General features: G+C 37.5%; 2 protein-coding genes across 2 annotated transcripts; one reads left to right on the top strand and one right to left on the bottom strand.

Annotated features, from left to right (window-relative positions):
• The first annotated feature begins 964 nt into the window (after positions 1-964).
• LOC120087283 (LIM domain-containing protein WLIM1) lies at positions 965-2,272 on the top strand. Its single transcript, XM_039044229.1, has 5 exons — positions 965-1,279; positions 1,420-1,516; positions 1,606-1,649; positions 1,733-1,822; positions 1,935-2,272. The coding sequence occupies exons 1-5, from the start codon at positions 1,145-1,147 to the stop codon at positions 2,106-2,108; spliced, it is 540 nt and encodes a 179-aa protein (XP_038900157.1). The 5' UTR covers positions 965-1,144; the 3' UTR covers positions 2,109-2,272.
• Positions 2,273-2,443: 171 nt separating this feature from the next.
• Positions 2,444-4,290, bottom strand: LOC120087282. The gene has a single exon (XM_039044228.1). The coding sequence runs from the start codon at positions 3,772-3,774 to the stop codon at positions 2,659-2,661; it is 1,116 nt and encodes a 371-aa protein (XP_038900156.1). The 5' UTR covers positions 3,775-4,290; the 3' UTR covers positions 2,444-2,658.
• Between the last annotated feature and the right edge of the window lie 11,426 nt (positions 4,291-15,716).

Genomic DNA, 15,716 nt, shown 5'->3' with positions numbered 1-15,716 from the left:
AGTAAAGTGGTTGGCAAAGAAATCAATTAAAAAGCGATACCTCTTCCCCCATGATTAATTATTACAAGCTCGTAAATAGGGAAGGAATCTTTTAATTTCATTTCAATTATTTCTTTTTGTGATTTCAAATTTCCCTTTTGCACTTGAGGTTTTTTTTTTTTTTTTTTCTTTTTAATTCCTTTGTCACCCCTCCAAATTTTCATGGTCCCATCCAAATACGTTGACACACATATTGCCCTCCAGATAACCCCTATAGAACCAAAAGGAAATAGAACACCTATTAGGTCATAAATCTAGTTTAAGCAATTTAGGTGGTATAATTATAATGATCAACCATCGGCATTTATATGACAATCTATTAGATTGTTGATACACAATTCAAAAGAAACTAAATGATTTGTTTGACATTGGAGATGAGCTTAGCTCATAAACAATATAACGTTCAATAATAGAATCTTGGGCCAGTATAATACTTGGTTTTGTACATTTCAAAAGTTCAAGTCAACAATATTAAGTCTAAACAGATGCCGAGGTAAGTTAAGATATTGTTGCGTATTGTTGTGAAGGAATGACCTTTACCTTTTATAGGGAATTTTTCCTTAATGTTTTCTTCCTATGCAACTTTAATGATTTGTCACGACTTTAATGATACTAAGTCGTAACAAACTTAGTTTTTATTCTATAACATTGATAATGCTACTTTATCACCAAGACGCTTTGTATTTGATCATTTTAAACCTCAGATAATATGAGAGTAATAACAATGTAACGTTTTTGTAAAAGCAAATTTTATTACAAATTGATGAAACTATTCATAATATTGTAAAGAAACTTTAAAGACCAAATTGAAAGTGGAAAGGGGGAAAAAATCTAAGAGACATAGGGGTAGTTGGTTGGGTTGGATGCTTGCAAATTCAGACAATTTGATTACCATTTATGCCCCTCCAACTTTAGATTTGTCTATTTGAATCTCTCAATACACACCCATATCTTACACATCCATTGCCCAATTTCTATCTCTCTGCCCCTTCTTTCCCCCTTCCTTATCTCCTTCACATTGTCTTCTTCTTCCTCCTCCTTCCCTTTAATCACCGACTCAAATTTCAACACAGAAACAAGAAACTGAGATTCTTTTGCAATTGCCATGGCTTTTGCAGGAACCACCCAGAAATGCATGGCTTGCGACAAGACTGTCTATTTAGTCGACAAGCTCACTGCTGACAATCGTGTCTACCACAAAGCTTGCTTCCGCTGTCACCACTGCAATGGAACTCTCAAGGTAATCATTATCCCTTTATATCAAACTCTCTGATCTGTCGAATCATTGAAATCAGATTTCAGATCGCTAACTGGAAGAGCTTAATTTTGGTGGGTTATGGTTAAATTAAACGATTCACTGATTACAGATCTGATTTGCAGTTAAGCAATTACAATTCGTTTGAAGGGGTGCTTTATTGTCGGCCACACTTTGATCAGCTCTTTAAAAGAACTGGAAGCTTAGACAAAAGCTTTGAAGGTATTCAAAATCATGGAAAAAAAGAAAAAAAGGTGGTTTGAATCATTCTCATCAGCTCAAACCAACATTCTTTTGTATCTTGATTTTAGGGACGCCAAAGATTGGGAAACCGGAGAAACCGGCTGATTCTGAGGTAGCTAATTAAATTATATTCTGCTCTGTTTTGTGTTAATTTCAACTCATCCTTTGAAGAGATTATTCGAATGCATTTGACAGAAACCAGCAGCGACTAAGCTTGCAAGTATGTTCGTGGGTACTAAAGACAAGTGCCTTGGCTGTAAGAACACAGTTTATCCAACTGAAAAGGTAAAATTTTGAATTGAAATGGATTTGGAAGTTGTCTAAATTTTGTAACTGAAGAAGCTCTGTTATGAATTGGGTAAATTTTAAGACCATTTTTTAATATTTTTTTTCTCAGGTTTCAGTGAATGGAACCTCGTACCATAAGAGCTGCTTCAAGTGCTGCCATGGCGGATGTACAATCAGCCCATCAAATTACATTGCACATGAAGGACGACTTTACTGCAAACATCACCATACCCAACTCATCAAAGAAAAAGGAAACTTGAGCCAGCTGGAAGGAAGCCATTAAAGGACCTTACATTCGTAGGCCTTTTTTCTTTATGTTCTCAGCTTTCTTCCTTATTTTAGTCCTGTTTTTACGTTGTTCCCTTTTCAACTTTAGTACCACTCTCTTTGAAATTTGAACGTTATTGTAAAACAAAAGAAGTTACTGCGTGGGTCTTTTTTGGGTTTTGCCTCTGATTTCCACTTTGGTTGGTGAATTCAAATAAACTTATAATTAAAGCCAACGTATTAATCATCCGTTACCTAAATAACATCAACATGCTCCAAAATAGGCCGTTTGTTAATTTGTCCATTTCTGGACGTCACAATTTACAGAACACCAGGGTTTGAATTTCAACCTTAAACAAACACTATGTATATATGATTAATAGCTTCTAATATCTTATAATTCAACACTAACATATACATAAAACATTTACCGATTATACGTAATTTCTGGATATGGTCTTTAGAGGCATCAAAGTCCCAAAACAAACTAAGCTACGCTAAGGCTATGGCTAAGGGTTTTTTTTTTTTCTTTTTCCCTTCTTTTTTTATACGTTTTGATTTGATTATCAAACGTTGATACAAATGGGTTTCGAAGCATTATTATTATGATTATCCCCTGTTTGAGTGTGGAACCTCCACGTGAAGAGATAGTCTCGAGACACGCAAGAAAGTTTGATAACATCGCAAAAGGCGGTGACGGAATTTTTCTTTCCATCACCGTTTCCCCATTCAATCCTCACCCAACAAGAGAACCCATTAGACGAATGAGGCACCGCCGCCGCATCGGAGAGGTGGAGCATCACTTCGCCGCCGATTCTTCTCCCTTTGAGCCGTTCATCTCCGGTGACCATCGAATCCAGCCACAGGCACTCTGGCTGGCCGACCATCTCCTTGTATGCCGAATTCGCCATTCTCACTCTATTATTCGAATCTGATATGACCGCCGGTAACACCTCGGATTCAACCTCCTTCTCCACTTCATCTGGTTTTTTCGGCGGCTGCGGAGTATTATTGGAGTGACCAGGGTTTTGGGCTTCGTTGATACACCCAACGCGAATGCTAGAACCAACAGGACGAACAGGGTGCGGCGTTATAACGTTGCAAGTGGAAACCGGACATTGAAGTTGCTGCAAAAAATTCTTCTCTTGGGGAATTTCAGAGACAACAGCAGCACAACCACCAACATTCAATTCCACACCCCTCCCTTCATCAAAAGTCTTAATGAAATTAATCTCAGAAGCAGGGGTGGTGGGTTCATCAGAAGCAGAGGAAGGGGGAAGAAGCGGAAGAGTGACAAGATTAGAATTAGGAGACGGGTCTTCAAACCCAGAAGCTGCATTAATGGCAGAAACAGAAAGATGAGGAAGCAAAGAAGGAAAGGGGCGGTGGAGGGAGAAATTAGGAGGAGTAGTTCTGGATCGTTTCAAGGAATGAGGGGAAATGGGGGGAGGACGAACTCTTTTGCGAGTACGAGTGGGTCTGGCTTGTAACTGAGGCCATACATTACGAAGAAAGGTGGAGGAGGAGGAGGAGGAGGAGGAGGAGGAGGCGGAATGAGGAATGTTGGGAGAGTGATCGGAGGTGGGGAAGGGGGATTCGGGCTTAGGGGCAATGGGGCGGTAACGGGACATGATCTCCGCCGTCTTCTCGGTGGAAGTGAAGGGAGAGAGGGTCTTGATCATGGCGGTGGTGGTGGGGATCGGAGAGGGAGAGGGAGAGGGAGAGGGAGGAGAAAGAGAAGGGGGGGAAGGGGTTTAAGTTGAAACAAACGGTGGGCAGTGGCGAATGAGGGAAGGGCAACATGAAGGAAGAAGAGAGGGGGGAGAAGGACAGGTGGAAGAGTACGGTGGGGTACGTGGGTAGGGAAGAGTAAGGAAAAGGGACATGTGGGAAAGGGAGTGGGGCCATGCAAAAGCCAACGCATATCCAATGGAAAGAGATGAGAATAACTAATAAGAGAAGGGTGGGAACTGGGAATGCGAATCAATGGGCCGTGGCACCAATGGTAATGAAGGAACGCGTGTGTGTTTGGCTTCCATGCGTGGATCCATCTATCACAATTGGTTTGGTTGGATCCATTTCAATCAACATAAGCACATCTTGACTAATCCCATTAACATTTAGATAATCATTTATGATTGAACCTACAATTTCTTAATCTTTTATCAAGATCATACTCCTATTATTTTACTACTTATTAGTAAAAGAGTATATGAAACACATATCTCAATAGGCTAAAATAACAATCATAAAAGAAGCTCAAGTTTCACGGTATCATGTTTATAAGATCAGGAAAGAATATTTGAGAATATTACATTCAAATAAAAGAAGATGCTTAAGCTTTAAGTACTTCTAGACATTAAGTAATTGAAAATAACAAGTGAGTCAGGTCATATGAACCACAAAAGGGGATGAAGTAGGGCTCTTAGAATGTAATTGTCAATGAGATGGTTCTAGATGGGGATGGTCAGTTACATAATTGGGAGAGGGAGGGGGCACGTGTCAAGGAGAGCGGGCCAATGCGAAGGGCGTTGCATGCAAAGGGGATTGGAGGGATGAGGGGAAAACGTGGCGGGCGACGGTGTGGGCGTTGGAAAAGGCGTCGCCTGCCTCATGTGTGTGTTTTGTTTCTGTTGAATTTGGAAGAGCGAAGAGGGTTTAGGGTTTAATAATAATAATAATAGTATTATAGGGGTGTAAATGTCAAAAAAAAAGAGCACGCAAAGCATGGTAGAAACTGAAACTGAAACTCCCTGTGTTGTGTTGAGTTAGGAAAATGAATGGGCCTTTTATTATTCCCATGGGAGTTTGGGGACTCCAGTTACCATCCCACAATTCATCCTCTCTCCACTCTTACTTACCCCTTCCCCCTACCTTTTTCACTTTTTTATTTTAATACTTTCGTTTAAAATTATATTTTTAATGTCATGTTAATTTATTAATTTATCGATAATTGTGTCAACACAAACTTAAAATCATAGAATATGTATCAGCCATCGAGAGATTCATAATTTGAATATCACCCCTATGAAAACTAAAAGACTATGAAGGAAGAATCTTTGTATCTTTATTTGAACAAAGTAATCACACTTTTCACCCTTTAAAATTTCTTAAAATTTTATTTTGTGATCTTTCTATTCAAAATAGTTACTCCTATTTTTTTCTTTTTGAAACAATAGTTACTACTATTTGCATCAAATGACATAAAGAGGTTGTTAGGGATGAAGAGTTGAGATAGAATATCTGGAATTCATATGTATGTGGAGTTCATATATATGTAGGGTTCATATGTCTATGTTTGGGATGTAGAGTTATTTGGTCCGAGTTCATATGTTTGTGTTTGGAGTGCAGAGTTCATATATCTGGGTATCTAGTGCAGTTTTTTTAAACTTTTTTATCCAATAATATACTTTTATGATTACTATTTTTGTTTTGAAACTTTTTTATTCAATAATTCTACCCATATTTGTTTGAATAAAATATGGATTGCATTTTTTTTAATTTTTAAAATTTTTCTTTCTTTTTTGGGCAATAAACGACAATTAGCCCATTATATTTCTTATAGAAGTATGTTTAAATAAAATGAGAAACCAAAGCGAAATCAACACTTTTGATTCTAGCTAATTTTTCTCCGTGAATTTCATCATCATCATCTTCTTTTTCTTCTTCTTTTTATTGTTGCTCTATATTTTTACTATGTCATGAATTTTTTTAATTAAATCTCCTCCGTCATCGTAATAACCAATGGAATGTCACCACATTTCTTCAATAATTTCACTTTCATTTCCTCTAAATTTGGAGGATCATCAGAGAATAAATCTTTATTTTTTTAAAATAATTTTTGCTGGAAAATGTTACATGAAAAAAAAAAATTCATTTTATGGTTTTTTTTTTTATTATATGCTACATACTTTTCAATTACATACATACTTTTCGTCTAAATATTCTTAACACTCATTTGATATGTGAATTCAATTAAATAAAAATATTTTTTTACAAATTCTTATGTATAAATATTGCACTTAATGTAGACAAAATAATATTTTTTATATAATCAACTACAATATACTTTAACAATCATCAGTCCTATAGTAATCGGAAGTGGTTGTCGAAGTTGATTATCGAAGATGATTTTTGTTGGAGTTTGTAGTCGGAGGTAATTGTCGGAGCCTGAAGTTGGTTGCATGAAGGTGTATTGGAGTTGGTTGTCAAAGTTTGTCATTAAAGATGGTTTTTAAATCCGAGAGTTGGTCGGGCGAAAGTAGTCATCAAAGTTAGTCATCAAAGATAATTTTTGCTAGAGATTATAGTCAAAGGTGACTGTCGAGCCCGAAGTTAGTCACATGAAGGTGGTATTAGAGCTAGTTATCGGAGTTTGTCGTCGAAGGTGGTTTTTAAAGCCTCGAGTTGGTCGTCAAAGTTGCTCGCTCCAAGGTGATCATCAAAGGTAATTTTCATCGAAATTTGTACTCGGAGTTGGTCATTGAAGTTTGTTTTCGGAGCCAATAGGTCGTCGGAGTTGGTAGCACGAAGGTGGTCGTCGGAGTTGGGTCACCGGAGGTGGTTGTCGAAGGCCAGAATTGGTTTTCGGAGTTAGTCGTCGAAGCTGTCATCGAAGGTGGTTGTCAAAGTTCGGATTTCGTCACTAGAATTGTCATCAGAGGTGGTTGTCAGAGCTCGGAGTTGGTCGCCGGAGTTTTCATCGGAGGTGGTTATCGAAGCCCGGAGTTAGTTCTTGGAGTGTCACAGTGGCCGATGGGTAGAGCCATTGAAAACGTGGGAAGAATGGAGAGTTGGGGTGAGTTGGTAAAATATACCAACTCAACTCCACTAACATTTAAAGTTAGTGGGCCAAACAATAAGTTAGTATATTATACCAGCTCAACTCAACTCATGTTGGTGAGCCAAACACCCCAAAAAGACTATTTCATAATATTTTACAACCTTTTTCTATATATTAAAATAAAACTAAATTTCATTTGCATCTCATGTGTTATAGTCTATAGACTAGCGCATAGTATAAGTGAATCTAAGGGTTAGATTGACTTGGAAAAAATGTCATTTAAAAAGTCATTTTCATTTAAACACTTTTAATAATAATTGTTTAAAATAAAAATACTCATGTGTTTGACGACTCTTTTTCAAAAAAAAAAAATTATATACAAATTTGTTTTAATGTTATATACTAACAGTTCAATTATTATAAAGAACAATTATAAAATACTATGAACTAATAATTAAAATAATGGTCGTCGGATTTGGTCATCTAGGGTGGTTGTGTGCCAAAGTATGTGGTGGTTGTCGGAGTTGATCCTAAATGTGAAGGGGACCTCAGTAGAAGCGGATCATCCCAATTCCCAATCTATTTTTAAAAGAAAACAATTTTTACAGCATATGCATTTGGGGAAAATAAATCATACAGCATGCCAAAAAAGAATAAACCAAAAAGATTTAGGAAAACTTACCCTTGAAGACGTTCTTCAGACGAATCTCTCGAACACTACCAGAAGGAGTCCTCAGTATTCTCTAGTGAGAATCTAGGAGGTGTGTGAAGGAACTCTATGGGGAGAGAACCTTGAGCGGAAGCAAGATCCTGCCAAATCCATTTTCATTTAATGTAAGTTTTACAGTAAATCAAGAACAAGATATGCATTTACAGAAATTATAGCATGCATTAATAAAAGGAAAACTTAAGGTTTCAAAAACTCTTACCTTTGAAGACTAAATCCTTAGAACAAGTCACATATGGATCTCCTTCTCCAAAAGAGACAACACCAAATGGAGCCTCCTGTATTCTCCTTAGGGATTGAGAATGGCAGAAGGTGTAGGCTCTGTTTTAAGGTTTTGGAAGAGGGAATGAGGAGTGGAGGAGAGAGGAGAAGAACTTTTCTTCTCTTTTCGTTTTTTCTAGAGAGAATTATTTTCTCAGTGTTTCATGGAGGAAGATCAATGAGCATCATCCCTCTGACCCCTCTCATCACATATTTGGCTGAGAGAAATTAGGGGAAGAGAATTGTAACTCCCTCCCTTCAATTAATTAATGTTAATTTAATAAAATTAAATTAATAGTAATATTCGTCCCCTTACAAATAATCGAGTGGCCTTTCTTCTAAAGTGAGGAAAGGCTCTTAGCAACCGATGACCGGCTCAATGAGCCGCCTTTGGGCGATGGCCAATCTCTTACTTAAAGAAAAATCGTCACATATTTATGTAATACGAAATTCTGAATGGCTGACTTTTTTTCAGTAAAATGAATGACTCGCTTCTTCCATTTTCTTGCCTGCTTTAAAGCCTTGCTACTATACTGGAATATATAAAGGAAGGCCTTACCCGGACCAATGGTTCGTAGACTCGGAGTCAAATTCTTGAGTCCTAAGGCCCTATGCCTAGGTGGCGACTCTAAACCCCTTTTTCTCCTCTTTTGATAGGGCTTTGTGGCCAAAGTCGTGATGATGTGGCAAGTGATGCTAAAAAAAATGCAGGCGCTACTACTGATGACTCCATTGGGGAATAGAAGCCTCAAATCTATCCATAACTTCATTGTTCTATGTTTTATGAGGCCTTGCATTAAGCACATACTCAGAAAGGGTCACGAAGTGTAAAGATCTGGTCTTTGACAACCGTCGTAAGAACAACAAAATCGATCGTGTCTTCGACACTATAACTATAGGTGGGACTAGTTGTGGGATGATCGTCGACGGGTGTTCTACTCGATTAGGCGAATGCAAGTGAGGGATAAGCTTTTCCCGTTCGCTAGGAGGGACACTCGAGAAGAGTTCTGGCAGAAATAGATGTTGAAAACCCCTTTGGAAATTATTAGTCAAGCGTGCCATATATATTGAGAGACACCATATCATTCATTATTAAAGCGAAAGCTACAACGTAACCTTAATGAAAATCGATAAACGGGAATGCTTTTCCTAGTAATGAGCAATGCTAGTAACAACAAATGGTTTATAACCTCATCAAAATTTGAGTATGGCATATCCGATGAGACAATAACATGCTTGGACAAGTAACAAGATGAACCGTACCTGTATCTCCTATAATGTCTTATTATGTGGATCATGAGAGAGCTCCGACTTCTTACAAAGCTACTGATATCGCACAAGGAAAAATTTTTGTCACGGGTTTAGCAATCTCTATTATTGGACAAAAATATGGCTATGTCCCTTCCTCTGGATATGAAAACTAGTAGTCTTGCTGTGTAGATCGGTTCCACTTACGTCTGAGGAGAGTGAAGAGCCTTTTGTCGTCTTCTTTCTAGCAGTATTCCTTTAAGCTATACATATAATAACAACTTTATTATATGTATATAAACTATATGTTATATCCCATATAACACATAATCTATAGTTACATATTGTATCAAATACAATATAACCTATAGATGTATTTTCTCTTAACCATACATGACATTTAATATAAATTACATTTATACTAAACTCATTTATATGAATCTCATTCATATAATTGGTATTTAGATCATATCCAAATATTTAATTCCTCTCAACTTATTTATAGTATTTAATATAAATCATATTTATATTAAATTTAATTTCATGAATCTCATTCATATAATAGTATTTGAACAATAAGTCATAGTCAAACTATGACCAAGTCCCTCTCGAGCCAGGAAAGGGTATGGCCACTATGTTCAAGCCCCAAAATCAGCCCTTAAGGGAGCAATTTATCTACTTATCCTTACATCGAGGAAAGAGTGAATTCCGTCTCGTGTAGCTATGTTCCCAGCTCGCCAGTCAGATAAATCCCCAAAATGGTAGGCTTATTGAGTTGACAATCTGGCCATTCTCAACCATACAAATCAAAGGACTACCTTCATGAGTAAGAGTTCACAACTCACTCAGGATTCAGATCATGTCACCTATGGTCATCCTAGTGAAATGTAAGTATCTATTATTAACGCCGTTATATAAAGAGACTAATCATTTCGTGGTCCGATCTTATACAAACTCTTTGTATAGAATACTCTCGCTCACATGTCTCTACATGAATGATTAGGATCAGATCATTTGTAGCACTTTACAACACCTGTAATACCTACAAAGCGGGCCATATCCGTAGTGTCACCAGGATAAGGTACCCAACTTTATCCATCTACTACAAACCGTTTAGGTTATTATTTAAACAAGATCCACTTGTATGTCTCTACATACTTATTTAAATTACATAAAATAACCTAGGATCTTAGTTTATTGGATTGAGTATATGCTTATAAAACAACATTTATTTTATTAACAACAATATGTTTATACAAAGTTTATAAATTACGAGATTATAAGGAGATTTAAGACACCAATCCCAACAATGTGGGCTCTAAAGTGTTTTCGGATCGAGGGAGAACGAAAAATTTCTTTTTTTTTTTTTTAGAGATAAACCTTGGGAAAGCTTAAAAAAAAAACTTTTATAGAGTGCAACCTTCTTTTCTGTCATTTTTCTTCTTTTGCGGGTTTTTTAAGGAGAGACCTTCACTACTTCTTACGTGAATGTAACTCCCTCCCCTTAATTACATTAAAATTAAATAATTAAAATTTTATTTAATAATAAATAATTATAAATCATTTTAATTCACAATTAAAATTATAACAAATATATATAATAACCAATTTATTATATATTATGCAATCATATGTTATATCATATATAACATATATATATAGTTTAAAATTGTATCATATACAAAATACAACCTATAGTTTCTTTTCTCTCTCTCATGGTATATTTCATATAATTATATTTACATTAAATTTTAATTATATGAATCTATTTCATATAATTAACATTTGAATCATATTCAAATATTTAATTCCTTTCATAAATTCTTTATATTATAATGTATCAAATACATTATAGTAATTATATCATATATAATTACATAAACTTAATTATATCATATATAATTAATTCCGTCAAGTAATTTGAACAATTCAAATTAATCCAAAATTTGATTCTCATAAAATTCGATAAGTTATCGAGGGGATCTCACGGACCTGTAACTTGAAGGTTCAATGGTTCGTGAATAATTAATTAAACTCTTTAATTAAATTATTCAACATCCGTTAACTGTCGAGCACTCCACTAAAGACCGACAACTGCACTCTTCGCACTACAAATATATTTATGTGTCCATTGGATATAACCAATCCACAGTACGAAGACCCTTCACAAATAGTTCGTAAGTGTAGCTGGGCCAAATTACCGTTTTGCCCCTATAGTTACATCTAACTCTTAATGTAAACCATGAACCCTAATTTCCCTACTTGTGTATGATTACTACTGAGATCAGTATGGTGAGTAGATTAATGTGAGAACTAATGTTTAATTGTAGGGAAGTGGGTGAAGAGTTAGAAGAAATGTTTAAGTTTGGAAGCTTGACTCTCGGGTGATGCTAGAAATTGGCTAAGTGTTGCTAGTGTGTAGCCATGAGTGGCTTTGTGTTACGCGTTTTAGGTGTGCCATGTGTGTTAGCCTTATTTATTTGTTGAGGTTAGTTGGGCTCTTAAGGAAGCCAAGTGTGGCCGAGTGAGAAGAAGCTATGTGTCGGATGTGCACGCCAAGAGAAGCCATGTTTAGCGTAGTCAACCCTATGCGTGGACAAGACATGCGGCAACCAAGTCTTGTAAGGTTAGTATGCGTGCGGCAGAAGGGTGTTGAGCGTTGCCAAAGAGAGGATGCACGGCTGATGGGGCTATGGCGTTGGCACAGGACTGGGCGTTCAGCCTAGCACACGAATGCGAAGGGAAGCGATGGCAAGGTTGTGCGTTAAGGTGTAGCGTGCGGACAAGGCCTTAGAGGTTAACATGCGATGGGGGCGTGGCAAGACAAGCCTCGGGCGTTCAAGCAAGCGATGCTTGGGCGATGGCTGGTTGTGCGATGATTAAGCTTCGCATGCATTGAGTAGAGCTTGCATTGGTCAGGCTTTGCAAAGCTGAAAGGGCTAGAGTTGCGATGATGATTGAAGCCAAGAGGAGGCCAAGGCACAAAGCACATGCTTTGGAGTAGGTTTGCGTGAGAACTATGGTGTGCATTGAACCTAATTGAAGGCATGTGTTGATAGTAGGTGAAGTAATCAGTCTTAAACCACCGATTAGGGGCACCAACTATCCTAATCTCCTGAACTAAACCCACTTGAGGTGGAGGTTCCATGCTAAGCATTTATGGTAAACGGTAGAGGGTAGTATAAAAGGATGGATGAACTTCAAAAGGTCAGTTTGAAAAATTCCTCCATGCAAATTGAGAGTTCTTGGTGTCATTGAAAATCTCTATGAGTCTAGTTTAAGAGACAGTGCTGCTAGAAGAAGGTCTCCAGAATAAGGCTAGAGAAGGAAAAAAGTGACAAGAGGTTCAGTTCACAGATAAATCCAGGCCATCGATGAAGAATTAAGGCTCTAGGACGAACCATAAAGAGTTTAAGCTGAAAGTTTAAGGTAAGCTTCCTAAGACAATTCTAAACAAGTTTGTAGAAGGAAATTTCTTGAGATGAGCTTCAGAATCTGAGTTACTAATGAAGTAATTCGAATTTGGAATTCTATGAACAAGCAGGTAGCTGCTTGGGTTGAGTAAGCTAACAGCTCACAGTAGGCGCATGGGCAGACGAAGGGTTAAGCACCCCTATGCGTTTAACCTGATGTTTGGGCTGAGAAGACTTGCATTGAAGACTAGGACGCATAGATGCTATATGAATGACCATGTGCAGTTGAAGGAACACTTAAAGCAAGTGTTGGTTGCATAGTGGGAATGCACTTTGTGAGGTGTGTTGTCCGCAGAGCAAGAACCTAAATCTCAAGAAAATTTTTAAGTGTTTGACTTATAGTTAGGTATGCGTTTGAGTGAAGGTCTTCTAAGGAAGGCTAAACGCAAGCTTAATTAAAAGTTAGTCTCAAAAGGGACACCATTATTAGTAGCTGAATATATGTTGTTGTGTCCATAGGATTGACACCATTGCTAGAAGCATATCAACCTTTAAGGAGAAGCCTTAAAGTTGTGAGTGACTAAGTATTTATAATGGTTTTAAGAAAGATTATTCTCATGCTAGCTATTTTACAAAGTAGTATTTCCAAACAAACTATGAGTTTATGTTTTCCAAACGCATTCCATGTATGAAAGAATGTTGTAAAACGACTTATATGTGTTCATATGCACAAAACATGCATTAGAGCCTTTAAAGACATGTTACTATGCGTTTAGGTATACATGCTTTAAAGAGCAAGTCTTAGTATGACTAATGTTACTTCAGGCTCAATACTGAAGGACTTGGAGAAGGTATCCGAGCTATAGTACCTAAGGTATGATGGTACTTAGTTATAACCACGTGCATGTAGGTAGTTAGACGTCGAGGGATTGAGCAAAAGAGTTATCTCTTGACTAAGGCTTGACATTGGGATTTAACTATAGCAGGGTTACTCTCAACTAAGGACCAGTTTAATGTTTTATGATGATAACAACTTTACATATTTAATGCTTGGAAAGTTTACATTTCAGTACAAGGCTACTGTAAAAACTTATGTTTCAGTATGATCTCTTTATTGAGACTTAAGCATGGGAACCTGTTTTCTTTCTTAAGTCACTCACTGGGCTTGTAGCTCACCCCGTTTTTAAATTTTTTCTTTCCCCAGGTAGCAGTCAATTCCCCCGAAGATAGCTCTACATCTGTTCTGCCACATAAAGTCAGGAGTTCTAGTAACCTATCAGCTAGGTGGTTCCTGTAAATATTTGTACACATGTTGTTGTTGTTGCATGTAGGGACTAAGTTTGGGAGTTGAGACTTATGAGACTTGTATTGTAAATTTTGTAACTGTTTTGTGTTTAACAGTTAATATATGTTTAGCCTTAGTGGCAGCCGCAGTATTTGAGATTGCATGTTGTTGTCAGATTACTTAAATAGATTTAGTAGGCAGTAAGCGTCATAAAAGGATTGATAACTGCTGCAGTCATGTCCTTGCATAGGCTAAGAGAGTAGTCTGGGAGGGGGTGTGACACCTTAAGTACCACTAATTCCTTTTAATGAACAATAAATCATAGTCTCACTATGACGAACCCCTCTCGGGCCAGGAGAGGGTGTGACAATACAATGTTCAAGCCCTGAAATCAGCCCTTAAGGGAGCAATATATCTACTTTCCCCAACATTGGGGAATGAGTGAATTCCGTCTTGTGTAGATGTGTTCCCAACTCCCCAATCAGACGAATCCCCAAAAATGGTAGACATGTTGAGTCAACGATTTGGCCACTCTCGCCCATACAAATCAAATGACCACCTTCATAAACAGAAGTTCATAACTCACTCAGGATTCAGGTCGTGTTACCTATGTCATCCTGATGAAATGGAAGTCTCTATTAAGAACGGTGTTATATAATGAGACTACTCATTTTGTGGTCTAGTCTTATACAAACTCTTTTGTATATAAAACCTCATTTGTATAGAATATCCCCGCTTACATGTCTCCACATGAATGATCAAGATCAGATCACTTGTAGCACTTTACAACAATTGTAACATCTACAAAGCGGGTCATACTCGTAGTGTCACCAGGATAAGGTATTGATAACGGGCAGAAATGCACGTTATTACAGCGCAAAGTTATAAAATAATGTAGGATTGCGATGGTAAAAACATACAATATTGCGTCCAAAAGCATTAAGTTCACAACATTGCAATCGCATGCGTCCATCGCATGAAAACAACTAACTTATGTATTTTTGTGTAGAAAATGCGTTGACGCAAGGCAGAAATGCGATCCGAAGAAATGAACGTCCGAGAGCATTAAGAGATCGCAACCGCAAGGCTATGCGATCATTTGCGCTCGCGAAAATCTGCTCAAGGCGATAAATTGTTGAAATACAAGTTATTTATACTGTTTTATTTAGATATTGCGGAAAAAAGGAAAAAAAGTTGCGTAAATTGTATGAAAGTTGGCTAAGAAATGCGAGAATTATAAATTATCGTCAATACACCCACTGACACCATTGCGATGGTGGAAAAGAATATTTCAAGTCTGTTTTGCAGGAAATCAAGTCCCCGCATGCATTCAAGGCTCAAGATAAAAAGAACAACGTATCTCCGTCGCATTGCGCCAATCATTCAGGAATGAATAGACGATCAATGCAATGATGGCGCATTCGACAATCGATCAAGAGCTAAGCGATCAACGCAATTTCAACCGCATGCGGGCAAACGATCGAAGATGGAAAGAGCAACGCAAATGTGGAGGATTTTGACACATGTACAGCTGACCGTTGTGCATTTCTGACGGGATTGATTGCGTAACAGAAGAAATATTCATTCCACCATTTTCAGAACTGCCATAACAATACAGTGGGGACCACAAGTCAGAAAGTCAAAGCTTAGCCTATAAATAGCTCTGGCAATTCCACTAAAAAAATATGCTTGAATACAGAGAGAAATGTATATACTGATCTGAGAGAGAGACTGGTTGAGCGACTAATCAGAGAAGATCCGAAAAGAATTAAGAGACAAGGCCGAGAGGTGAGTCTCCAGGCAATAATCCTTCTGATCCCCATCGTTGAAGCTCTGTACGAAGGTTACTTCTACCAGACGAGCAAACCTGAGAGGGAAACTCTTCTATTCATCCATTCCACACGCCG

The sequence above is a fragment of the Benincasa hispida genome, chromosome 9 (assembly GCF_009727055.1).
Source record: "Benincasa hispida cultivar B227 chromosome 9, ASM972705v1, whole genome shotgun sequence".
Classification (NCBI taxonomy): Eukaryota; Viridiplantae; Streptophyta; class Magnoliopsida; order Cucurbitales; family Cucurbitaceae; genus Benincasa; species Benincasa hispida.
Note: the sequence above shows the minus strand (reverse complement) of the source record. Positions and strands in the feature narration are given on the sequence as shown.